The sequence below is a fragment of the Dendrobates tinctorius genome, unplaced genomic scaffold (genome assembly GCF_039654945.1).
Source record: "Dendrobates tinctorius isolate UK_male_01 unplaced genomic scaffold, ASM3965494v1 ptg000251l, whole genome shotgun sequence".
Taxonomy (NCBI): Eukaryota; Metazoa; Chordata; class Amphibia; order Anura; family Dendrobatidae; genus Dendrobates; species Dendrobates tinctorius.
In genome coordinates this window covers 3,012,643-3,039,068 of record NW_027361918.1, presented here as the reverse complement: position 1 = coordinate 3,039,068, position 26,426 = coordinate 3,012,643, and the positions used below count along the sequence as shown (strand labels likewise).

Genomic DNA, 26,426 nt, shown 5'->3' with positions numbered 1-26,426 from the left:
ACTGTATAAACTCCCAGCAGTCTCCTCTCATCACCCAGAATCCTCCAGTGTATACTGTATAAACTCCCAGCAGTCTCCAATCATAACCCAGAATCCTCCAGTGTATACTGAATAATCTCCCAGCAGTCTCCTCTCATCACCCAGAATCCTCCAGTGTATACTGTATAATCTCCCAGCAGTCTCCTCTCATCACCCAGAATCCTCCAGTGTACACTGTATAATCTCCCAGCAGTCTCCTCTCATCACCCAGAATCCTCCAGTGTACACTGTATAATCTCCCAGCAGTCTCCTCTCATCACCCAGAATCCTCCAGTGTATACTGTATAAACTCCCAGCAGTCTCCTCTCATCACCCAGAATCCTCCAGTGTATACTGTATAAACTCCCAGCAGTCTCCAATCATAACCCAGAATCCTCCAGTGTATACTGAATAATCTCCCAGCAGTCTCCTCTCATCACCCAGAATCCTCCAGTGTATACTGTATAAACTCCCAGCAGTCTCCAATCATCACCCAGAATCCTCCAGTGTATACTGTATAATCTCCCAGCAGTCTCCTCTCATCACCCAGAATCCTCCAGTGTACACTGTATAATCTCCCAGCAGTCTCCTCTCATCACCCAGAATCCTCCAGTGTATACTGTATAAACTCCCAGCAGTCTCCAATCATCACCCAGAATCCTCCAGTGTATACTGTATAATCTCCCAGCAGTCTCCTCTCATCACCCAGAATCCTCCAGTGTATACTGTATAAACTCCCAGCAGTCTCCTCTCATCACCCAGAATCCTCCAGTGTATACTGTATAAACTCCCAGCAGTCTCCAATCATCACCCAGAATCCTCCAGTGTATACTGTATAACCTCCCAGCTGTCTCCTCTCATCACCAGAATCCTCCAGTGTATACTGTATAATCTCCCAGCAGTCTCCTCTCATCACCCAGAATCCTCCAGTGTATACTGTATAAACTCCCAGCAGTCTCCTCTCATCACACAGAATCCTCCAGTGTACACTGTATAATCTCCCAGCAGTCTACTCTCATCACCCAGAATCCTCCAGTGTATACTGTATAATCTCCCAGCAGTCTCCTCTCATCACCCAGAATCCTCCAGTGTATACTGTATAATCTCCCAGCAGTCTCCTCTCATCACCCAGAATCCTCCAGTGTATACTGTATAATCTCCCAGCAGTCTCCTCTCATCACCCAGAATCCTCCAGTGTATACTGTATAATCTCCCAGCAGTCTACTCTCATCACCCAGAATCCTCCAGTGTATACTGTATAATCTCCCAGCAGTCTCCTCTCATCACCCAGAATCCTCCAGTGTATACTGTATAATCTCCCAGCAGTCTCCTCTCATCACCCAGAATCCTCCAGTGTATACTGTATAATCTCCCAGCAGTCTCCTCTCATCACCCAGAATCCTCCAGTGTATACTGTATAATCTCCCAGCAGTCTCCTCTCATCACCCAGAATCCTCCAGTGTATACTGTATAATCTCCCAGCAGTCTCCTCTCATCACCCAGAATCCTCCAGTGTATACTGTATAATCTCCCAGCAGTCTCCTCTCATCACCCAGAATCCTCCAGTGTACACTGTATAATCTCCCAGCAGTCTCCTCTCATCACCCAGAATCCTCCAGTGTATACTGTATAAACTCCCAGCAGTCTCCTCTCATCACCCAGAATCCTCCAGTGTACACTGTATAATCTCACAGCAGTCTCCTCTCATCACCCAGAATCCTCCAGTGTATACTGTATAATCTCCCAGCAGTCTCCAATCATCACCCAGAATCCTCCAGTGTACACTGTATAATCTCCCAGCAGTCTCCGCTCATTACCCAGAATCCTCCACTATATACTGTATAATCTCCCAGCAGCCTCCTCTCCTCTCATCACCCAGAATCCTCCAGTGTATACTGTATAATCTCCCAGAAGTCTCCTCTCATCACCCAGAATCCTCCAGTGTATACTGTATAAACTCCCAGCAGTCTCCTCTCATCACCCAGAATCCTCCAGTGTATACTGTATAATCTCCCAGCAGTCTCCTCTCATCACCCAGAATCCTCCAGTGTACACTGTATAATCTCACAGCAGTCTCCTCTCATCACCCAGAATCCTCCAGTGTATACTGTATAATCTCCCAGCAGTCTCCAATCATCACCCAGAATCCTCCAGTGTACACTGTATAATCTCCCAGCAGTCTCCGCTCATCACCCAGAATCCTCCACTATATACTGTATAATCTCACAGCAGTCTCCTCTCATCACCCAGAATCCTCCAGTGTATACTGTATAATCTCCCAGCTGTCTCCTCTCATCACCCAGAATCCTCCAGTGTATACTGTATAAACTCCCAGCAGTCTCCTCTCATCACCCAGAATCCTCCAGTGTACACTGTATAATCTCCCAGCAGTCTCCTCTCATCACACAGAATCCTCCAGTGTATACTGTATAATCTCCCAGCAGTCTCCTCTCATCACCCAGAATCCTCCAGTGTATACTGTATAATCTCCCAGCAGTCTCCTCTCATCACCCAGAATCCTCCAGTGTATACTGTATAATCTCCCAGCAGTCTCCAATCATCACCCAGAATCCTCCAGTGTATACTGTATAATCTCCCAGCTGTCTCCTCTCATCACCAGAATCCTCCAGTGTACACTGTATAATCTCCCAGCAGTCTCCTCTCATCACTCAGAATCCTCCAGTGTATACTGTATAATCTCCCAGCAGTCTCCTCTCATCACCCAGAATCCTCCAGTGTATACTGTATAATCTCCCAGCAGTCTACTCTCATCACCCAGAATTCTCCAGTGTATACTGTATTATCTCCCAGCAGTCTCCTCTCATCACCCAGAATCCTCCAGTGTATACTGTATAATCTCCCAGCAGTCTCCTCTCATCACCCAGAATCCTCCAGTGTATACTGTATAATCTCCCAGCAGTCTACTCTCATCACCCAGAATCCTCCAGTGTACACTGTATAATCTCACAGCAGTCTCCTCTCATCACCCAGAATCCTCCAGTGTATACTGTATAATCTCCCAGCAGTCTCTTCTCATCACCCAGAATCCTCCAGTGTATACTGTATAAACTCCCAGCAGTCTCCTCTCATCACACAGAATCCTCCAGTGTATACTGTATAATCTCCCAGCAGTCTCCTCTCATCACCCAGAATCCTCCAGTGTATACTGTATAATCTCCCAGCAGTCTCTTCTCATCACCCAGAATCCTCCAGTGTATACTGTATAAACTCCCAGCAGTCTCCTCTCATCACACAGAATCCTCCAGTGTATACTGTATAATCTCCCAGCAGTCTACTCTCATCACCCAGAATCCTCCAGTGTATACTGTATAATCTCCCAGCAGTCTCTTCTCATCACCCAGAATCCTCCAGTGTACACTGTATAATCTCCCAGCAGTCTCCTCTCCTCACCCAGAATCCTCCAGTGTATACTTTATAATCTCACAGCAGTCTCCTCTCATCACCCAGAATCCTCCAGTGTATACTGTATAATCTCCCAGCAGTCTCCTCTCCTCACCCAGAATCCTCCAGTGTATACTGTATAATCTCCCAGCAGTCTCCTCTCCTCACCCAGAATCCTCCAGTGTATACTGTATAATCTCCCAGCAGTCTCCTCTCCTCACCCAGAATCCTCCAGTGTATACTGTATAATCTCCCAGCAGTCTCCTCTCCTCACCCAGAATCCTCCAGTGTATACTGTATAATCTCCCAGCAGTCTCCTCTCATCACCCAGAATTCTCCAGTGTACACTGTATAATCTCCCAGCAGTCTCCTCTCCTCACCCAGAATCCTCCAGTGTACACTGTATAATCTCCCAGCAGTCTCCTCTCCTCACCCAGAATCCTTCAGTGTATACTGTATAATCTCCCAGCAGTCTCCTCTCCTCACCCAGAATCCTCCAGTGTATACTGTATAATCTCCCAGCAGTCTCCTCTCATCACCCAGAATCCTCCAGTGTATACTGTATAAACTCCCAGCAGTCTCCTCTCCTCACCCAGAATCCTCCAGTGTATACTGTATAATCTCCCAGCAGTCTCCTCTCCTCACCCAGAATCCTCCAGTGTATACTGTATAATCTCCCAGCAGTCTCCTCTCCTCACCCAGAATCCTCCAGTGTATACTGTATAAACTCCCAGCAGTCTCCTCTCATCACCCAGAATCCTCCAGTGTATACTGTATAATCTCCCAGCAGTCTCCTCTCATCACCCAGAATCCTCCAGTGTATACTGTATAAACTCCCAGAAGTCTCCAATCATCACCCAGAATCCTCCAGTGTATACTGTATAATCTCCCAGCAGTCTCCTCTCATCACCCAGAATCCTCCAGTGTACACTGTATAATCTCCCAGCAGTCTCCTCTCATCACCCAGAATCCTCCAGTGTATACTGAATAATCTCCCAGCAGTCTCCTCTCATCACCCAGAATCCTCCAGTGTATAATGTATAATCTCCCAGCAGTCTCCTCTCATGACCCAGAATCCTCCAGTGTATACTGTATAATCTCCCAGCAGTCTCCTCGCATCACCCAGAATCCTACAGTGTACATTGTATAATCTCCCAGCAGTCTCCTCTCATCACCCAGAATCCTCCAGTGTACACTGTATAATCTCCCAGCAGTCTCCTCTCATCACCCAGAATCCTCCAGTGTACACTGTATAATCTCCCAGCAGTCTCCTCTCATCACCCAGAATCCTCCAGTGTACACTGTATAATCTCCCAGCAGTCTCCTCTCATCACCCAGAATCCTCCAGTGTACACTGTATAATCTCCCAGCAGTCTCCTCTCATCACCCAGAATCCTCCAGTGTACACTGTATAATCTCCCAGTCTCCTCTCCTCTCATCACCAGAATCCCCCAGTGTATACTGTATAATCTCCCAGCAGTCTCCTCTCATCACCCAGAATCCTCCAGTGTATACTGTATAATCTCCCAGCAGTCTCCTCTCATCACCCAGAATCCTCCAGTGTACAATGTATAATCTCCCAGCAGTCTCCTCTCATCATCCAGAATCCTCCAGTGTACACTGTATAATCTCCCAGCAGTCTCCTCTCATCACCCAGAATCCTCCAGTGTATACTGTATAATCTCCCAGCAGTCTCCTCTCATCACCCAGTATCCTCCAGTGTACACTGTATAATCTCCCAGCAGTCTCCTCTCATCACCCAGTATCCTCCAGTGTATACTGTATAATCTCCCAGCAGTCTCCTCTCCTCACCCAGAAACCTACAGTGTATACTGTATAATCTCCCAGCAGTCTCCTCTCATCACCCAGAATCCTCCAGTGTACACTGTATAATCTCCCAGCAGTCTCCTCTCATCACCCAGTATCCTCCAGTGTATACTGTATAATCTCCCAGCAGTCTCCTCTCCTCACCCAGAAACCTACAGTGTATACTGTATAATCTCCCAGCAGTCTCCTCTCATCACCCAGTATCCTCCAGTGTATACTGTATAATCTCCCAGCAGTCTCCTCTCCTCACCCAGAAACCTACAGTGTATACTGTATAATCTCCCAGCAGTCTCCTCTCCTCACCCAGAAACCTACAGTGTATACTGTATAATCTCCCAGCAGTCTCCTCTCATCACCCAGTATCCTCCAGTGTATACTGTATAATCTCCCAGCAGTCTCCTCTCATCACCCAGAATCCCCCAGTGTATACTGTATAATCTCACAATAGTCTCCTCCCATCACCCAGAATCCTCCAGTGTATACTGTATAATCTCCCAGCAGTCTCCTCTCATCACCCAGAAACCTACAGTGTATACTGTATAATCTCCCAGCAGTCTCCTCTCATCACCCAGAATCCTCCAGTGTATTCTGTATAATCTCCCAGCAGTCTCCTCTCATCACCCAGAATCCCCCAGTGTATACTGAATAATCTCCCAGCAGTCTCCTCTCATCACCCAGAATCCTCCAGTGTATACTGTATAATCTCCCAGCAGTCTCCTCTCATCACCCAGAATCCTCCAGTGTATACTGTATAATCTCCCAGCAGTCTCCTCTCATCACCCAGAATCCTCCAGTGTACACTGTATAATCTCCCAGCAGTCTCTCCTCATCACCCAGAATCCTCCAGTGTACTCTGTATAATCTCCCAGCAGTCTCCTCTCATCACCCAGAATCCCCCAGTGTATACTGAATAATCTCCCAGCAGCCTCCTCTCATCACCCAGAATCCTCCAGTGTATACTGTATAATCTCCCAGCAGTCTCCTCTCATCACCCAGAATCCTCCAGTGTATACTGTATAATCTCCCAGCAGTCTCCTCTCATCACCCAGAATCCTCCAGTGTATACTGTATAATCTCCCAGCAGTCTCCTCTCATCACCCAGAATCCTCCAGTGTACACTGTATAATCTCCCAGCAGTCTCTCCTCATCACCCAGAATCCTCCAGTGTACTCTGTATAATCTCCCAGCAGTCTCCTCTCATCACCCAGAATCCTCCAGTGTACAATGTATAATCTCCCAGCAGTCACCTCTCATCACCAGAATCCCCCAGTGTATACTGTATAATCTCCCAGCAGTCTCCTCTCATCACCCAGAATCCTCCAGTGTACTCTGTATAATCTCCCAGCAGTCACCTCTCATCACCAGAATCCTCCAGTGTATACTGTATAATCTCCCAGCAGTCTCCTCTCATCACCCAGAATCCTCCAGTGTATACTGTATAATTTCCCAGCAGTCTCCTCTCATCACCCAGAATCCTCCAGTGAATACTGTATAATCTCCCAGCAGTCTCCTCTTATCCCTCAGAATCCTCCAGTGTACATTGTATAATCTCCCAGCAGTCTCCTCTCATCACCCAGAATCCTCCAGTGTATACTGTATAATCTCCCAGCAGTCTCCTCTCATCACCCAGAATCCTCCAGTGTATACTGTATAATCTCCCAGCAGTCTCCTCTTATCCCTCAGAATCCTCCAGTGTATACTGTATAATCTCCCAGCAGTCTCTTCCCATCACCCAGAATCCTCCAGTGTACACTGTATAATCTCCCAGCAGTCTCCTCTCATCACCCAGAATCCTCCAGTGTATACTGTATAATCTCCCAGCAGTCTCCTCTCATCACCCAGAAGCCTCCAGTGTATACTGTATAATCTCCCAGCAGCCTCCTCTCATCACCCAGAATCCTCCAGTGTATACTGTATAATCTCCCAGCAGTCTCCTCTCATCACCCAGAATCCTCCAGTGTATACTGCATAATCTCCCAGCAGTCTCCTCTCATCACCCAGAATCCTCCAGTGTATACTGCATAATCTCCCAGCAGTCTCCTCTCATCACCCAGAATCCTCCAGTGTATACTGCATAATCTCCCAGCAGTGTCCTCTCATCACCCAGAATCCTCCAGTGTATACTGTATAATCTCCCAGCAGTCTCCTCTCATCACCCAGAATCCTCCAGTGTATACTGTATAATCTCCCAGCAGTCTCCTCTCATCACCCAGAATCCTCCAGTGTATACTGTATAATCTCCCAGCAATCTCCTCACATCACCCAGAATCCTCCAGTGTATACTGTATAATCTCCCAGCAGTCTCCTCTCATCACCCAGAATCCTCCAGTGTACACTGTATAATCTCCCAGCAGTCTCCTCTCATCACCCAGAATCCTCCAGTGTACACTGTATAATCTCCCAGCAGTCTCCTCTCATCACCCAGAATCCTCCAGTGTATACTGTATAATCTCCCAGCAGTCTCCTCTCATCACCTAGAATCCTCCAGTGTATACAGTATAATCTCCCAGCAGTTTCCTCTCATCACCCAGAATCCCCCAGTGTATACTGTATAATCTCCCAGCAGTCTCCTCTCATCACCCAGAATCCCCCAGTGTATACTGTATAATCTCCCAGCAGTTTCCTCTCATCACCCAGAATCCCCCAGTGTATACTGTATAATCTCCCAGCAGTCTCCTCTCATCATCCAGAATCCTCCAGTGTACACTGTATTATCTCCCAGCAGTTTCCTCTCATCACCCAGAATCCCCCAGTGTATACTGTATAATCTCCCAGCAGTCTCCTCTCATCACCCAGAATCCCCCAGTGTATACTGTATAATCTCCCAGCAGTCTCCTCTCATCATCCAGAATCCTCCAGTGTACACTGTATTATCTCCCAGCAGTCTCCTCTCATCACCCAGAATCCTCCAGTGTATACTGTGTAATCTCCCAGCAGTCTCCTCACCCAGAATCCTCCAGTGTATACTATATAATCTCCCAGCAGTCTCCTCTCCTCTCATCACCCAGAATCCTCCAGTGTACACTGTATAATCTCCCAGCAGTCTCCTCTCATCACCCAGAATCCCCCAGTGTATACTGTATAACCTCCCAGCAGTCTCCACTCCGCACCCAGAATCCCCCAGTGTATACTGTATAATCTCCCAGCAGTCTCCTCTCCTCACCCAGAATCCCCCAGTGTATACTGTATAATCTCCCAGCAGTCTCCTCTCATCACCCAGAATCCCCCAGTGTATACTGTATAATCTCCCAGCAGTCTCCTCTCATCACCCAGAATCCACCAGTGTACACTGTATAATCTCCCAGCAGTCTCCTCTCCTCACACAGAATCCTCCAGTGTACACTGTATAATCTCCCAGCAGTCTCCTCTCCTCACACAGAATCCTCCAGTGTATACTGTATAATCTCCCAGCAGTCTCCTCTCATCACCCAGAATCCCCCAGTGTACACTGTATAATCTCCCAGCAGTCTCCTCTCATCATCCAGAATCCCCCAGTGTACACTGTATAATCTCCCAGCAGTCTCCTCTCATCACCCAGAATCCCCCAGTGTACACTGTATAATCTCCCAGCAGTCTCCTCTCATCATCCAGAATCCCCCAGTGTACACTGTATAATCTCCCAGCAGTCTCCTCTCATCACCCAGAATCCCCCAGTGTATACTGTATAATCTCCCAGCAGTCTCCTCTCATCACCCAGATTCCTCCAGTGTATACTGTATAATCTCCCAGCAGTCTCCTCTCCTCACACAGAATCCTCCAGTGTACACTGTATAATCTCCCAGCAGTCTCCTCTCCTCACACACAATCCTCCAGTGTATACTGTATAATCTCCCAGCAGTCTCCTCTCATCACCCAGAATCCCCCAGTGTACACTGTATAATCTCCCAGCAGTCTCCTCTCATCATCCAGAATCCTCCAGTGTACACTGTATTATCTCCCAGCAGTCTCCTCATCACCCAGAATCCTCCAGTGTATACTGTATAATCTCCCAGCAGTCTCCTCTCATCACCAAGAATCCTCCAGTGTACACTGTATAATCTCCCAGCAGTCTCCTCTCATCCCCCAGAATCCTCCAGTATATACTGTATAATCTCCCAGCAGTCTCCTCTCCTCACCCAGAATCCCCCAGTGTATACTGTATAATCTCCCAGCAGTCTCCTCTCATCACCAAGAATCCTCCAGTGTATACTGTATAATCTCCCAGCAGTCTCCTCTCCTCACCCAGAATCCCCCAGTGTATACTGTATAATCTCCCAGCAGTCTCCTCTCATCACCAAGAATCCTCCAGTGTATACTGTATAATCTCCCAGCAGTCTCCTCTCATCACCCAGAATCCTCCAGTGTATACTGTATAATCTCCCAGCAGTCTCCTCTCATCCCCCAGAATCCTCCAGTATATACTGTATAATCTCCCAGCAGTCTCCTCTCCTCACCCAGAATCCTCCAGTGTACACTGTATAATCTCCCAGCAGTCTCCTCTCATCCCCCAGAATCCTCCAGTATATACTGTATAATCTCCCAGCAGTCTCCTCTCCTCACCCAGAATCCCCCAGTGTATACTGTATAATCTCCCAGCAGTCTCCTCTCATCACCAAGAATCCTCCAGTGTATACTGTATAATCTCCCAGCAGTCTCCTCTCATCACCAAGAATCCTCCAGTGTACACTGTATAATCTCCCAGCAGTCTCCTCTCATCCCCCAGAATCCTCCAGTATATACTGTATAATCTCCCAGCAGTCTCCTCTCCTCACCCAGAATCCCCCAGTGTATACTGTATAATCTCCCAGCAGTCTCCTCTCATCACCAAGAATCCTCCAGTGTATACTGTATAATCTCCCAGCAGTCTCCTCTCATCACCAAGAATCCTCCAGTGTACACTGTATAATCTCCCAGCAGTCTCCTCTCATCCCCCAGAATCCTCCAGTATATACTGTATAATCTCCCAGCAGTCTCCTCTCCTCACCCAGAATCCCCCAGTGTATACTGTATAATCTCCCAGCAGTCTCCTCTCATCACCCAGAATCCTCCAGTGTATACTGTATAATCTCCCAGCAGTCTCCTCTCATCACCAAGAATCCTCCAGTGTATACTGTATAATCTCCCAGCAGTCTCCTCTCCTCACCCAGAATCCCCCAGTGTACACTGTATAATCTCCCAGCAGTCTCCTCTCATCACCCAGAATCCTCCAGTGTATACTGTATAATCTCCCAGCAGTCTCCTCTCATCACCCAGAATCCTCCAGTGTACACTGTATAATCTCCCAGCAGTCTCCTCTCATCACCCAGAATCCCCCAGTGTATACTGTATAATCTCCCAGCAGTTTCCTCTCATCACCCAGAATCCTCCAGTGTATACTGTATAACCTCCCAGCAGTCTCCTCTCATCACCCAGAATCCTCCAGTGTATACTGTATAATCTCCCAGCAGTCTCCTCTCATCCCTCAGAATCCTCCAGTGTACACTGTATAATCTCCCAGCAGTTTCCTCTCATCACCCAGAATCCTCCAGTGTATACTGTATAATCTCCCAGCAGTTTCCTCTCATCCCTCAGAATCCTCCAGTGTACACTGTATAATCTCCCAGCAGTCTCCTCTCATCACCCAGAATCCTCCAGTGTATACTGTATAATCTCCCAGCAGTCTCCTCTCATCCCTCAGAATCCTCCAGTGTACACTGTATAATCTCCCAGCAGTCTCCTCTCATCACCCAGAATCCTCCAGTGTACACTGTATAATCTCCCAGCAGTTTCCTCTCATCACCCAGAATCCTCCAGTGTATACTGTATAATCTCCCAGCAGTCTCCTCTCATCACCCAGAATCCTCCAGTGTACACTGTATAATCTCCCAGCAGTTTCCTCTCATCACCCAGAATCCTCCAGTGTATACTGTATAATCTCCCAGCAGTTTCCTCTCATCCCTCAGAATCCTCCAGTGTACACTGTATAATCTCCCAGCAGTCTCCTCTCATCACCCAGAATCCTCCAGTGTACACTGTATAATCTCCCAGCAGTTTCCTCTCATCACCCAGAATCCTCCAGTGTATACTGTATAATCTCCCAGCAGTCTCCTCTCATCACCCAGAATCCTCCAGTGTACACTGTATAATCTCCCAGCAGTCTCCTCTCATCACCCAGAATCCTCCAGTGTATACTGTATAATCTCCCAGCAGTCTCCTCTCATCCCTCAGAATCCTCCAGTGTATACTGTATAATCTCCCAGCAGTTTCCTCTCATCACCCAGAATCCTCCAGTGTATACTGTATAATCTCCCAGCAGTCTCCTCTCATCACCCAGAATCCTCCAGTGTACACTGTATAATCTCCCAGCAGTCTCCTCTCATCACCCAGAATCCTCCAGTGTATACTGTATAATCTCCCAGCAGTCTCCTCTCATCACCCAGAATCCTCCAGTGTATACTGTATAATCTCCCAGCAGTCTCCTCTCATCCCCCAGAATCCTCCAGTGTACACTGTATAATCTCCCAGCAGTCTCCTCTCATCACCCAGAATCCTCCAGTGTATACTGTATAATCTCCCAGCAGTCTCCTCTCATCACCCAGAATCCTCCAGTGTATACTGTATAATCTCCCAGCAGTCTCCTCTCATCACCCAGAATCCTCCAGTGTACACTGTATAATCTCCCAGCAGTCTCCTCTCATCACCCAGAATCCTCCAGTGTACACTGTATAATCTCCCAGCAGGCTCCTCTCATCACCCAGAATCCTCCAGTGTACACTGTATAATCTCCCAGCAGGCTCCTCTCATCACCCAGAATCCTCCAGTGTACACTGTATAATCTCCCAGCAGGCTCCTCTCATCACCCAGAATCCTCCAGTGTACACTGTATAATCTCCCAGCAGGCTCCTCTCATCACCCAGAATCCTCCAGTGTACACTGTATAATCTCCCAGCAGTCTCCTCTCATCACCCAGAATCCTCCAGTGTACACTGTATAATCTCCCAGCAGGCTCCTCTCATCACCCAGAATCCTCCAGTGTATACTGTATAATCTCCCAGCAGTCTCCTCTCATCACCCAGAATCCTCCAGTGTACACTGTATAATCTCCCAGCAGGCTCCTCTCATCACCCAGAATCCTCCAGTGTATACTGTATAATCTCCCAGCAGTCTCCTCTCATCACCCAGAATCCTCCAGTGTATACTGTATAATCTCCCAGCAGTCTCCTCTCATCACCCAGAATCCTCCAGTGTATACTGTATAATCTCCCAGCAGTCTCCTCTCATCACCCAGTATCCTCCAGTGTACACTGTATAATCTCCCAGCAGTCTCCTCTCATCACCCAGAATCCCCCAGTGTACACTGTATAATCTCCCAGCAGTCACCTCTCCAGTCAGCAGCTCTGTGATCTCGGTGGTGAGATCTAGGATCTTCTTCTCAGGCATCGGGGAGTGTGGGGCTTCTGTGATGGGGCTCTCATTACTGCTCCCTCCTCCGGATACATGGAGATGGATGATGGGAGTCACACAGTCACCTGATGTCTTCTTCTCTATTGTGTAATCCTGTATAAGGAGAGATGATGCTGATGAATATTACACATAAGGAAACATAAGACAGTTTATGTGTTGTCTCTGCAGCTGCCCATCATCCATCTCAATAGTTGAGCTCATGTGGCCCCGACTACCTGGTTTACTCCTCGCTGTTTGGGAGGTCCGAGGACCCTGGTAGTTGGAGATCGAGAGTCAACACAAATTTGCTGCCGGTGGTTTGGTGGTGGTGCTGTCTGGGCCGCTCTGTCAGCAGTGTGCTGGAGACAGCAGTGAGGGTGAAGATAGAAAGATACAACCAGACGGTGATACCGGAGACTCTTCTATGGAATCCACCCTGGATATAGAAGCCAAGGTGGAATCAGGACCAAAACCTGGTAACTTCTCAGAGAATAACGGGAAACCCTCTGAAAGACATCCTGTTACCTATACTAATAATAGATGTTCTTTGCCAAAACGTCTTCTCCAGGTTTGTCTCGTCCGATTTGGAAGATTAATGTACACGACTGAACATTAGATGTAGAGATCTTCTCGAGGGTCCGGGTGGTCAGGACTATATGATATTTATGTCAGGACTGTATGGGAGGAACACATTATCCCTGTCTATATGAATTACATGAAGGAGTGAGGAGACATTACTTTGTTACTTGTGGTGGAGTTGGATTCTGCCGGTTGAGCTCTCCGAATAGGGGGTGGATCCAGGAAAGTGATCACTGGAGGGTTTTGTTTTGCTTACACTGAGTTTAGAGGCATGAAGCAGGTAGTTTCGGATATCATAAGTTTTCAACAAAAACTAAAAAGAATGGAAATATTTTATAAAAACACATACTTGACTACAGAACCTACTGAGGTCGCTCAGATCCTTGCAGTTTAGGTCCAGAGATGCCAGATGATTAGAGAGGCAAGGAGCAAAATACAACCATGATCATTAGGTGCCAAAGAGCTGCGATGGCAACCAGAGCCAAACAATATCCACTAGGTCTGACATGTACAGAAGCCTGAAGAAGGGTCTAATATGCAGCCAGTGTTACTACTGTACATGGAATTCTGGCATTTCTTAGTGAGGTCTACATGGCCGTCTTGGCACTAGTCACTGCTTGGCAGGCCACTGGGAATATTTTGATTTTCAGAATTTTATCCCCAAATAGCAATGAATGCCCCTTGTGTCCTTGGAGCAGAAAGTGGTCGGTTGAGGGAGTTGGCACCGGGATCGTCACAGAGGTGGGAGAAAGCCACAGGGGCAAAACCAAAGAAAATCAGAAGTCAGTAGAAGGGTTTAAGGGAAATTATAATATTAGGAACGTTAGCATAAGTCTGCACAACAGGGCCATAACATCTGTGACCTCTTATTACTGGGTATCGGTTTGAACAATGTATGTGGGACGAGGCCTTGGTCCTGGACGAATACTAACAATACTAAGTTAGTATTGACAATACGAACTCCACTTTACCACTTCCAGAGTCTGCCAATCTACCACAGGGTTGTGAAGAGTGAACCAAGGAAGTCCAAGAACCACAGGAGAGGGCCGACCTCTATCACACAACAGTCAATACCTTCAGATATAACCCTGGGGGGGGGGGGGGGGGGGCACTTCTATAATCTGTCTGCAATTGGGGGCACATTTCCTTATAGGTGTCATTTTGTGGTCTATTAAGTTCACGCTGTTTTCCAATGAGCTTCTCACGACTCTGTTGTCGGGTGTCTCCTTTCTGGTGCCTAATGCTAGGTGCGCCCTAGCAAGTCTCAGACCACCTGCGTAAAGTGACCCTGTCTTAGGGGGGCGGAGTCAATAGCAATAATGGGTATCGGTCTGGAAGATGGAGCGAGATTATGATCTGTCAGGCAAAGCGATTTTGGGCTCCACTAAAGCTTGTCTGGGAGTCATGGTACCCACACCTGAGGTGTTAGGGTGCTGTAAAACGACAGTGCGTAGATCTGCCACCTCCAGGCGGAGCTACTGCAGTTGCGCTGTCAGAGAAGTGATAGGATCTATAGTAGATTAAATTAAAAAAAAAAAAAAAAAAAAAAGGTTTTGGTCAGAGCAAATGTCACGACTATGTTGTTGGGTATCCCGGGACGAATGGCTCCTTCCCTGTAACAATGGCAGGCGCCCTAGCTCACTCTGTTACTTATGATGAAGACGTCAGGGCCACGTACCTTGCCTTAGCTCCTGAAACCACTCTAAGTCTGTACCCTTCCCCCACACAAGGAAGAGTGGAGTAGCAGTGTACCGTAATACACCAACCAGACTAACAAGGTAATACGAATTGGGGTAACGAAAAATACCAAACATACACACACATATAACAGAGGAATGCATCAGGAAGTAGAGGATGGGGTTAAACCAAAGTAGGAGAAAGGGAATTATCACACACTCAAAACCTATCAACAGTCTCAGATAAATCTACCAAACGCCTTCTCCAATATTAACCACCAATAACCTGCAGCCATACAGCATAAGCTAACTCTGACAATGAGTGCTAGCCAGGATCCAGATTATATAGGAGATGGGAGTGGCCATCAGTGCACAGCTGAGAGCCTTAATGCAGGAAAGCTTACAGGAGTTCTCAATTGAGCAGATTAACTCCTAAAATGCCCAAAGAAAGTTACACCATTTAATACGAAGGTGAAGCGAGTCTAACCAGTGCAGGAGTAGGAAAAATCAGTCGCTGCGGTCTTCTGGCTCCTTTCTGTTGCAGTAAACATGTGACAGAGCCCTAGTTTGCTTTCATTTGTCCATAGAATATTCTCCCACAAAGAGTGTTTTTAATACAATGTTTGGCAAATTTCAGTCTTTCTTTATGCAGTGGGGTCTGCCTCAGCTTTCGAGCACAGGATGAGATGTTGTTCTGCGTGCCATGTACTGTACATGTTGAAAACATCACTCCAAATATCTCCAGCTCAGCAACAGGGCTGTGGACTCGGAGTCCATTTTGGTGGAGTTGGTGTCATGGAAATTGAGGAGTCGGAGTTGGAGGTATGGCTTACAGACTCCACAGCCCTGCTCAGCATGAGGTTCTTTGGATGTGGTTTCTTCACCCCAATAGAATTGTGTTTTCATCAGTTTTCCTCCTCCCACCATGTCCGGAGAGGTCCTTACCTGTTACATCTATCGGGTAAGAGATGAAGCAGAGATAGCAACATCATTGGACAAAGTCTTGTACGCCTTACACCAGGGCTCCCCATACACTTCTAATGGGCCCAATCAGATAGACCAAGATAATGTCTGGGCCTCACCATCTGTAGTGGACGTCTAGGATAAAATTACAAATCTCTCTATTTTCCTCTTTTGTTTCCCGAACACAATATAATAATATATATAAAAAATGCACAAAGAGTAAATTATGAGGCAAAACTGGATATGACTGCAGCAATAGAGAGAACTGAGCGCCTGTCCTGGCTTCCAGGACATTGGCCTCCCAGCTAAGGAGATGCAACACTCCAGACTGCCTGTGCCTAGTAATAAGAGCATTTCTGATCTGCGGATACGATCTGCCTCATCTTCACTGCTGTGGACACGGAAGAGGGAATAAAATGATTCTCAGGCTAATTACAGTCCTGTGATCACTGACAAGGTGCGGACCGGCGAGTCTAAACACTGACTAATCCCCGGCAGCCGGATCAGGATATAAGCCGGACACTGGGCACCATTAATCGTGTCCTGGCTTTGGTTCCTATTTTGTCTCCTTGTAGCCTCAATGTCTCAGAGCAGTTTCACTAAAGACTTTATTTCAGGAGATATTGTCTGTGCTGCTCTTAATATTTAGGGAAGAGGCGACCATAATGACTAATGTAAAATGTCTATAAAGTATGATGTTTTCTGTAATCTTCTAGAATCCTCCATTCTATGAGAAAGTAGCCTGTCAGCTTTTGCAGCCCCCTCCTTTTGCAGCCCCCACCTTTTGCCCCCCCTTAGCAGCTGTGTCTGTGTACAGCTCTCTGCCTGCATCTGAAACCTGATACCGGGCATTTCCTCTCGAAGCCTTCTCCTCCTCTCCCCCCCCTCCCTGCACAGCTAAAGGGAAAAGATCTCTTTTGTTCTGGCCACGAGGCTGGAAGTATATAGGAAGTATTAAAACAAGTCATATTGCAAAAACCATACACCTCAGAGATATAATAATCATATCACTGCGTAAGCAACAAAACCAGTTTACCAATCCCTAATTTTCATGATCCTAATCCCTCCAGAAACTGAGATATGGATTGCTCCCAAATGGAGTGTCTTAATTATGGCATGCTTGGTGTTGTTGGATTCTATTCGACAAATCACAAATAATGATGCCCTATGTGTGTTGGTACGGGCTTTTCTCGTTTAGATATAGTTATTCTATGTTTTGTAGCCAAATCATAACTTAGAGAAAGGGGGGTTGGACCTCATCAGACCGCCCATTTCGTGAGGTCACAGACCCTAAGCTATAAGGTATTCCCTACCAAATTCCAGTCAGTTGAAGCTGGAGATCTGATGCTAGAAAGACTGTAGATGTCTTGGGATGTCTGGCTGTGGCCCATCCCCCGAGCCACATGGGAGATCTGTAATGTTTGTTAGTCCAGCGATAATCACAATGGAGACTGGCGCTCCGGGTCCTGTTCAGAGTTTACCTCTCCACTCAGCAGATAATAATAGAAATATAGAAGAGTTTACCTCTCCACTCAGCAGGGAGATGATCTCTGAGGTGAAGTCTATGATTCTTCTGGAAATGTTGCTCTCGTCTTCGTCCATGTCTGGTTCGTCATTCAGGGAGAAATCTGGATGGTGTGAAGGGATCTGGGTCTTCGGTGTCTTTATGATAGGAGGCTGTAAATCATACAAGGACATCACCGACAGTCACATACAGATCTGATCTCATTGCACAGTGACATTTACATATTATTAATAGGTATTTTACACCTGTCCATCAGGTGAGACTTTCCACCTGCTAGGACCAGGCTTGCGCTTTCCAACATCCTATGAAGACATCTGAAGCCTCGGTTCCTTATGGCCTTCATGAATATCAGAGGCCCGTGTAGAAGTTTAGTGGCCTCTAATAGGATGGCACATAGCAGAATCCATATCTGTGTAACTAGTAAAGTCTCTCCCTGTATCAGCTCGGCTTCCTCACATCCCTCAGTCTTTGCCTCTAGAGAACATGTCCACTTGGAGAACGCCATTTCTGCCACTTCAGGGGTGATCTGCAGGTGAATAAGTGGACATTGCTGCTCGGTTGCTTTACTGAAAGTAAATTAACCTATTTTGTCCCCGGAGATTTCCAACTCTCAGTCGCAGGTGCGTGCACGGAGCGGCTTCACTCACCACTCACTATACCAAGCACTGGCTGGGAACATGCCCGGCACACAGCCGGCTCTACACCGCATCTGTGCGACCTGGTCAGAGATGGTCAAAGGATTGCCAGCGTCTGGAGTCATCGCAATATCAGTTGCAGGGTCAGATAAAAAAAAGTTGATGAAGACCTCCCATAGGCCCCCATTGCCTGCAGTGGCTGTGACGTCAGTACCCTCTGGTGTACCTCCTTCTCTCCTCCACACTTATTTGCTCCTCACCCAATCGCCTCCAAGACTTCTCCAGAATATCTCCCATCCTCTGAAATTCTTTGCCCCAACATGTCCGACTATCAACCACACTCGGATCCTTCAGACGGAACCTGAAAACCCATCTCTTCAGGAAAGCCTACAGCCTGCAATGATCCCCGCTGCCTTCTCACCACTACTGGAGCTACTGCCACACCATCACTGGAGCTGCTGCAACCCCCCAACCTACAGTCATGGCCAAAAGTTTTGAGAATGACACAAATATTAATTTTTTACAGAGTCTACTGCTTCATTTTTTCTAATGGCAATTTGCATATACTCCAGAATGTTATAAAGAGTGATCAGCTTAACAGCAATTACTTGCAAAGTCAATATTTGCCTAGAAAATGAACTTTATCCCCCAAAACACATTTCAACATCATTGCAGCCCTGCCTTAAAAGGACCAGCTAACATCGTTTCAGTGATTGCTCCATTAACACAGGTGTGGGTGTTGATGAGGACAGGGCTGGAGATCAATCTGTCATGATTAAGTAAGAATGACACCACTGGACACTTTAAAAGGAGGCTGGTGCTTGGCAGCATTGTTTCTCTTCTGTTAACCATGGTTATCTCTAAAGAAACACGTGCAGTCATCATTGCACTGCACAAAAATGGCCTAACAGGGAAGACTATCGCAGCTAGAAAGATAGCACCTCAGTCAACAATCTATCGCATCATCAAGAACTTCAAGAAGAGAGGTTCCCTTGTTGCCAAAAAGGCTCCAGGGCGCCCAAGAAAGACCAGCAAGCGCCAGGACCGTCTCTTAAAAGTGTTTCAGCTGCGGGATCGGGCTACCAGCAGTGCAGAGCTTGCTCAGGAATGGCAGCAGGCAGGTGTGAGTGCATCTGCACGCACTGTGAGGCGGAGACTCTTGGAGCAAGGCCTGGTCTCAAGGAGGGCAGCAAAGAAGCCACTTCTCTCCAGAAAAAACATCATGGACAGACTGATATTCTGCAAGAGGTACAGGGAGTGGACTGCTGAGGACTGGGGTAAAGTCATTTTCTCTGATGAATCCCCTTTTCGATTGTTTGGGACATCTGGAAAACGGCTTATTCGGAGAAGACGAGATGAGCGCTACCACCAGTCTTGTCTCATGCCAACTGTCAAGCATCCTGAAACCATTCATGTGTGGGGTTGCTTCTCAGCCAAGGGAATGGGCTCTCTCTCAGTCTTGCCTAAAAGAATGGTACCAGAATGTCCTCCGAGAGCAATTTCTCCCAACCGTCCAAGAGCAGTTTGGCGATCAACAATGCCTTTTTCAACATGATGGAGCAACTTGCCATAAAGCAAAGGTGATAACTAAATGGCTCAGGGAACAAAACAGAGATTTTGGGACCATGGCCTGGAAACTCCCCAGATCTTAATCCCATTGAGAACTTGTGGTCAATCATCAAGAGACGGGCGGACAAACAAAAACCTTCAAATTCAGACAAAATAAAAGCGTTGATTTTGCAAGAATGGACTGCTATCAGTCAGGATTTGATCCAGAAGTTGATTGAGAGCATGCCAGGGAGAATTGCTGAGGTCCTGAAGAAGAAGGGTCAACACTGCAAATATTGACTTGCTGCATTAACTCATTCTAACTGTCAATATAACCTTTTGTTACTCATAATATTGTTGCAATTATATTTCTGTATGTGATAAAAACATCTGACAAACACACAAAAACCAGAGGCCAGCCGATCATGTGAAAATATAATATTTGTGTCATTCTCAAAACTTTTGGCCATGACTGTACAGTCCACCATCCTGTATAATGTAAGCCCAAAAGGGCAGGGTCCTCTCCCCTCTATATCAGTCTGTGATTGTTTACTGTAAGTGATATCTGTAATTTGTATGTAACCGCCTTCTCATATACAGCACCATGGAACCAATGGTGCTATAGAAATAAATAATAATGTACAGTTGATCTCTCCCGAACCCGTCATATCGCTCCCTGATAAATTTTTGGGAGAGAAAGACCAGTTTAGGAGAGCTGCAAGTTATTTTTTACCCTGCGCCCCCGGTCATCAGGGAAGGAGTTCCAGCGAGTGGGAATAATCATGTCCATACTACGAGTGGGTCTTCAGACCTGGGCATTTTCTTTGTCCCAACAAGCCCCACAACGGTTTTCCTTTGATACCTTTTTTGACCGTTTAGGTCTGATATATGACAAAGCCAACAGAATCCAGGTTGCGGAGGCTATGATCATGAACCTGGCACAGGGGGGCCGCACAGCTGAGAACTACTGTACTGAGTTCCGGCAGTGGTCCACCAAGGTTTTATGTAATGATGCTGCTCTCAGATGCCAGTTCCAAAGAGGCCTTTCCGAGACACTCAAGGATGCTCTGGTCCTCCATGACACCCCTTGTTCTCTGATGGAGGCCATGACTCAAGCCATACGAATGGACCGCAGAATCCGTGAGAGACATGGTGAACAGCAGGCCGCATGTTATACTTCACTGGAGCAGATCCATTTAGCCGAGGTAAGAGTTGCCACTTTGTGTTGCAGCGAGAAGACGGAGACGGGATCTCGAACTCTGTCTCTACTGTGGTCTCTCTGGACATTTTCTTTAGAATTGCCCAACTCGTCCTCAAGCCACCAAACCAATTGGGAGAACATCGGAGTCTGGGTGACGACAGAGGAGGTCACCCTGACTCTCAGGTACCTTTTTCTTCCTCTGGTAAATACGATGATTTCCTTTGAGAACCAGGAGTTATCAACTTTGGCGTTTGACTGTGGGTCTGTTGCTAACTTTATTGATTCGGGACTGGTTCTGAACTTAGGGTTAGGGACAGTTAGTTTAGAAAGACCCATTCAAATCATCACCCTTGAAAAGACACAGTTAGCTCACAATGTCGTCGAGAGAGCAACGGTGGATTTCACTCTCCAAGTGGGAGCTCTCCACTCTGAATCTCCTGTTTTGTGTTGGATAATTTACCTGCTGGATTGGTGCTGGGGTTTCCATGGTTGCAGATTCACAATCCAGTTATTGATTGGTGTCTGAAGGAGATTGTGAAATGGGGCACCAACTGTTCCAAAAATTTCTAAAAGATGTACATATATGCTCCGATAGTCTGGAGGGTCTTCCGGGGTACCTGAAGGACTTTGGAGATGTGTTCTCAGAAAAAGAGGCGGAGATATTATCTCCTCATCGGCCCTACGATTGTGCTATTGACCTTATTCCTAATACCAAATTGCCAAAACTCACCTTTACAATTTGTCGGGGCCTGAACGAGCCGCCATGAAAGAATGTTAACAAAAGTTTACGGAAGGGTCAAATCGGTCCTTCCTCCTCCCCTATAGCTGCCGGATTTTTCTTTGTTAAAAAGATGGGGTTCTCTAGTTCTTGGACATCAAGGCAAGGACAAACAAGATCACGGTTAAGAATACCTATCCACTTCCACTCATCCCGGACCTATATAATCAGCTTCTGGGGGCCTGGGTGTTTTCTAACTTGATCTTAGGCCGGTTTCACATTTGCGCTTTATGGCGCTGCGACGGCCGCCGCTAAGCCCCGCCCAATGCCCGCCCCATCCGCTCATCGCCGCCTACTAGCGCACATGGACGCTTGCGATCTGCGCACCTTATCTTTAGCATAGGGTGCGCAGATCGTGCGCTGGCCATGCGCTAGCAGGATTTTGCCGTGCGCTGCGCACTATTGAAGGTGCGCCGTGCGTGCCGAAATGCAACATGATGCGTTCGGCGCACCTTCAAAAGTGCGCAGCGCACGGCAAAATCCTGCTAGCGCACGATCTGCACACCCTATGCTAAAGATACGGTGCGAAGATCGCAAGCGTCCCTGTGCGCTAGTAGGCGGCGATGACCGGATGGGGCGAGCAGGGAGCCGGCAGGTGGCGGGGCTTAGCGGCGGCCGTGCGCAGGCCGTCACAGCGCCATAAAGCGCAAATGTGAAACCGGCCTTAGAGGGGCTTACAACTTCATACGCATCCGGAAGGGTGACGAGTGGAAAACAGCGTTTTTAACATCTGAGGGTCTGTTTGAAAACCTTGTCATGCCTTTCGGATTATCTAATGCACCTGCTGTGTTTCAAAATTTCATGAATGATATTTTCTTTGATTGCATTGGAAGATTTGTTGTAATTTACAGTGCCTTGCGAAAGTAATCGGCTCCCTGGAACTTTTCAACCTTTTCCCACATATCAGGCTTCAAAACAGAGATACCAAATGTAAATTTTTGGTGAAGAATCAACAACAAGTGGGACACACTTCTCCACAACAGTATCACGGACCTGCCTGTTGTGTTCCTTGGTCTTCATGATGCTCTCTGTGCATCAAACAGATCCCTGAGACTATCACAGAGCAGGTGCATTTATACGGAGACTCGATTACACACAGGTGGATTATAATTTATCATCATTAGTCATTTAGGACGACATTGGATCATTCAGGGATCCACAAGGAACTTCTGAAGTGAGTTTGCTGCACTGAAAGTAAAGGGGCTGAATAATATTGCACGCCCCACTTTCCAGTTTTTGAATTTCCACAAAAATTTGAAATAACTAATAAATTCTGTTCAACTTCACAATTGAGTCCCACTTGTTGTCACCAAAAATGTACATTTGGTATCTTTATGTTTGAAGCGTGATATGTGGGAAAAGGTTGAAAAGTTCCAGGGAGCCAAATACATTCGCAAGGCACTGTACCTCGACGACATTCTAATTTTCTCGCTGGACTTAGAATCATAGAATGGTAGAGTTGGAAGGGAGCTCCTGGGCCATCTGGTCCAACCCCCTGCTCAAAGCAGGATTCGCTAAATCATCCCTGACAGATGTCTGTCCAGCCTCTGTTTGAAGACTTCTATTGAAGGAGAACTCACCACCCCTCGTGGCAGCCTGTTCCACTCGATCACTGTCAAAAAGTTTTTCCCAATATCTAATCTGTGTCTCCTCCCATTCAGTTTCATCCCATTGCTTCTAGTCTTTCCTTGTGTCACCAGGAACATGTCCGTGTGGTGTTAGAGACTGAGGGAGAACTCTGTTTGCTAAATTAAAGAAATGTGTTTTTTTCTGTTCAAGAGATTTCTTTTTTGGGGTTTATTTTGTCAGCAGAAGGGTTTATTTAAGATGGACTCTGGAAAGGTGCAGGCCATAATTGATTGGGTTCAACCTGGTGATCTTAAGGTTTTGCAGTGTTTTCTGGGATTTGCCAACTACTATAGAAAATGTATCAAGGGGTTTTCACAGTTTGCTAAACCACTTACTGACCTTACACATAAGGGGGTTGTTCTGCCCATTTATGAGCAGGAAGATAAATACTCCTAGCGTAATACCAGTTACAACCCATAGAGGTCATTAGGTACCCATTTACCCTGTTTCTGTATACATGAGTATTTCTCCTTTAAGAAGTAGTGAGTTCTGATTAGAACTGCCCCCTTAGCTTCCCAAGCAGAAGATGATCTGCAGACGTTTTTCCCCGGGCTTTCTGAGCGATACCTGCGTTTCTTGCTCTCTCTTCCCTACAATCACTCCTCATGGTGGTGGAGTCGGCATACTCCTGTCCCCACAATGCACTTTCTAGGTCATTCCCCCAGTTCCATCACTCATATTCCCTTCTTTTGAGGTCCACACCATCAGACTCTTTCGTCCCCTCTCCCTCAGGGTAGCGGTCATATATCGGCCCCCAGGCTCACCCACCCACTTCCTTGACCACTTTTCAGCCTGGCTGCCGCACTTCATGTCCTCAGAGCTTCCAACCCTTATCCTGGGAGACTTCAACATCCCCATTAACAGCCCTACTTCCACATCTGCATCCCAGCTTCTATCACTAACCACTTCTCTAGGCCTCGCACAGCTTTCAGCCTCTGAGACACACAAGGACGGTAACACCATTAATCTGGTCTTTGTCCGGCTCTGCTCAATCTCCCACCTAAATAACTCACCGCTTCCACTCTCTGACAACAACATTCTCTCCTTCACGCTCACAAATCCTCGCCCACCCCAGCTCACTACTACCTACCACACAGTCAGAAATCTACAAGCCATTAACCCTCAGGCACTTTCAGATTCCCCACACTCATCACTGTCCCCAATCTCCTCTTTTTCCTGTCCTAATCTGGCTGTTCATCACTACAATGACACTCTTAGAAGCACCTTTGACCAGGTAGCACCCCTCACCCTCAAAACCTCCAAGCACAGAGTAAAGCAGCCCTGGCTCACATCACAAACTAAACTTCTCCAGCGATGCTCTAGGAGTGCTGAACGCCTATGGAGAAAAACCCGCACACCAGAAGACTTCATCCACTTCAAATTTATGTTAAGAACCTATAACTCTACCCTTCACCTTGCCAAACAGACCTACTTCACCACCCTGATCTCCTCACTAGCCAACAACCCCAAGAAACTTTTTTTTTTTTTACATCTTTCACTCCCTCCTCAGGCCGAATGCACTAGCCCCTATCGCAGACATTTGTGCTGATGACCTGGCCTCCCACTTTATAGAAAAAATACCGTATTTTTTGCTTTATAAGACGCTCCGGATTATAAGACACACCACAAATTTTGAGGGAAAAAACGTTTTTTTTAATAAAATGGTGGTGCCTCATAATCCAGGTGTCTTATTGCTTACCGGGGGTGGTGTCTGCGGTGAAGTGGGGTCCCAGGGTTGCTGGTGGAGGAGGAAGGAGTGGGGTGATACTGCAGGCCGCAGGAAGGGATGAGAGGGTGCTCCGATGTGCAGCACGCTGCCAGGGGGGCTCGTGCTGCTACCAGGGGGGCGCTCATGCTGCTGCCAGGGGGGAGGCTCATGCTGCTGCCAGAGGCTCTGCCCACATTTACCGGGTGTCCGTCGGCACAGTGGGTGTCTCCGGGTGCCCAGCCGTGTCTCCGGTTCCAATCCCAGGGCTCTGGCGACATTTTGCGACAGGTCAGAGCCCCGGGGCTCCCTCTCGGTTCCCTCTGTTTTGGGCTCTGGCAATATGGCGGCCGCAGCGCATGCGCTGATGAGAGATGAGATTTCAGCGAGATCTGTCCCGAGATCACCATCAGCGCATGCGCTGCCCCCGGCGACTGCCATATTGCCGGAGCCAAAACAGAGGGAACCGAGAGGGAGCCCCGGGGCTCTGACATGTCGCAAAATGTCGCCAGAGCCCCGGGATTGGAACCGGAGACACCGCTGGGCACCCGGAGACACCCACAGCGCCGACGGACAGCCGGACACCCCTGCGGCCTACACCAGGTAATGTATATCCTCTGTAAGACGCACCCCCATTTTCCCCCCCAAGTTTTGGGGAAAAAAAGTGCGTCTTTCAAAGCGGAAAATACGGTAGATAATATCCGTTAGGAAATCTGCTCTCAACCACCAAGTGCTGTGACTCCCATCCCTTCCTGCATCTCCCGTGGCTCACTTTCCACATTTAATCCCATCACAGAAGAAGTCTCCAGACTCCTCTCCCTCTTGTCCGACCACATGCACTACCGACCCCATTCCCTCACATCTCCTCCAGTCTCTGTCCAGTCGTCACAAGTCACCTAACTGCACTCTTTAATCTCTCCCTCTCCTCGGGCATTTTCCCATCCTCCTTCAAACACGCCATCGTTACTCCATTACTAAAGAAACCCGCTCTCAACCCATCCTGCACAAACAATTACAGACCAGTCTCCAATCTCCCCTTCATCTCTAAACTTTTGGAGCACCTAGTTTACTCCCGCCTTACCTGTTACTTCTCCACTCACTCCCTTCAGACCCTTCACAGTCCGGCTTCCGCCCCCTAAATTTGACTGAAACTGCACTCAAAGTGACCAATGACCTTCTGACAGCAAAATGCAACGGTGACCACTCTCTGCTCATTCTTCTCGACCTATCTGCAGCTTTTGACACTGTTGACCACCATCTCCTTACTCTCTAGGCTCCTGTCACTAGGCATTAAAGGACACCGCCCTCTTCTGGTTCTCTTCCTATCTCTCTGACCGCTCCTTCAGTGTTTTGTTCTCTGGCTCCACATCATCTCCTCTCGCTGTCGGGGTACCTCAGGGCTCAGTCCTTGGCCCCCTTCTCTTCTCTCTCTACATGGCCCCAATTGGACAGACCATCAGCAGATTTGGCTTTCAGTACCATCTTTATGCTGATGACACACAACTATACACGTCTTCCCCCGACCTTACCCCCGCTGTA

General features: G+C 47.4%; 1 protein-coding gene across 5 annotated transcripts in view; it reads right to left on the bottom strand.

The window, feature by feature from the left end:
- LOC141065419 (uncharacterized) overlaps positions 1–26,426 on the bottom strand; it is a 71,515-nt gene that overhangs the window by 33,679 nt on the left and 11,410 nt on the right. For 2 of the 5 annotated variants that reach the window (XM_073557900.1, XM_073557904.1), the window contains exons 2-3: positions 17,391–17,543; positions 12,586–12,762 (exon numbers count right to left, since the gene is read on the bottom strand). The exons of 1 other annotated variant lie outside the window; for it this stretch is intronic. In XM_073557900.1, coding sequence (XP_073414001.1) covers positions 12,586–12,762; positions 17,391–17,543 — 330 coding nt within the window. The remainder of the gene's footprint in view (positions 1–12,585; positions 12,763–17,390; positions 17,544–26,426) is intronic. 2 more of the 5 variants (XM_073557902.1, XM_073557901.1) reach the window with 2 other exon arrangements.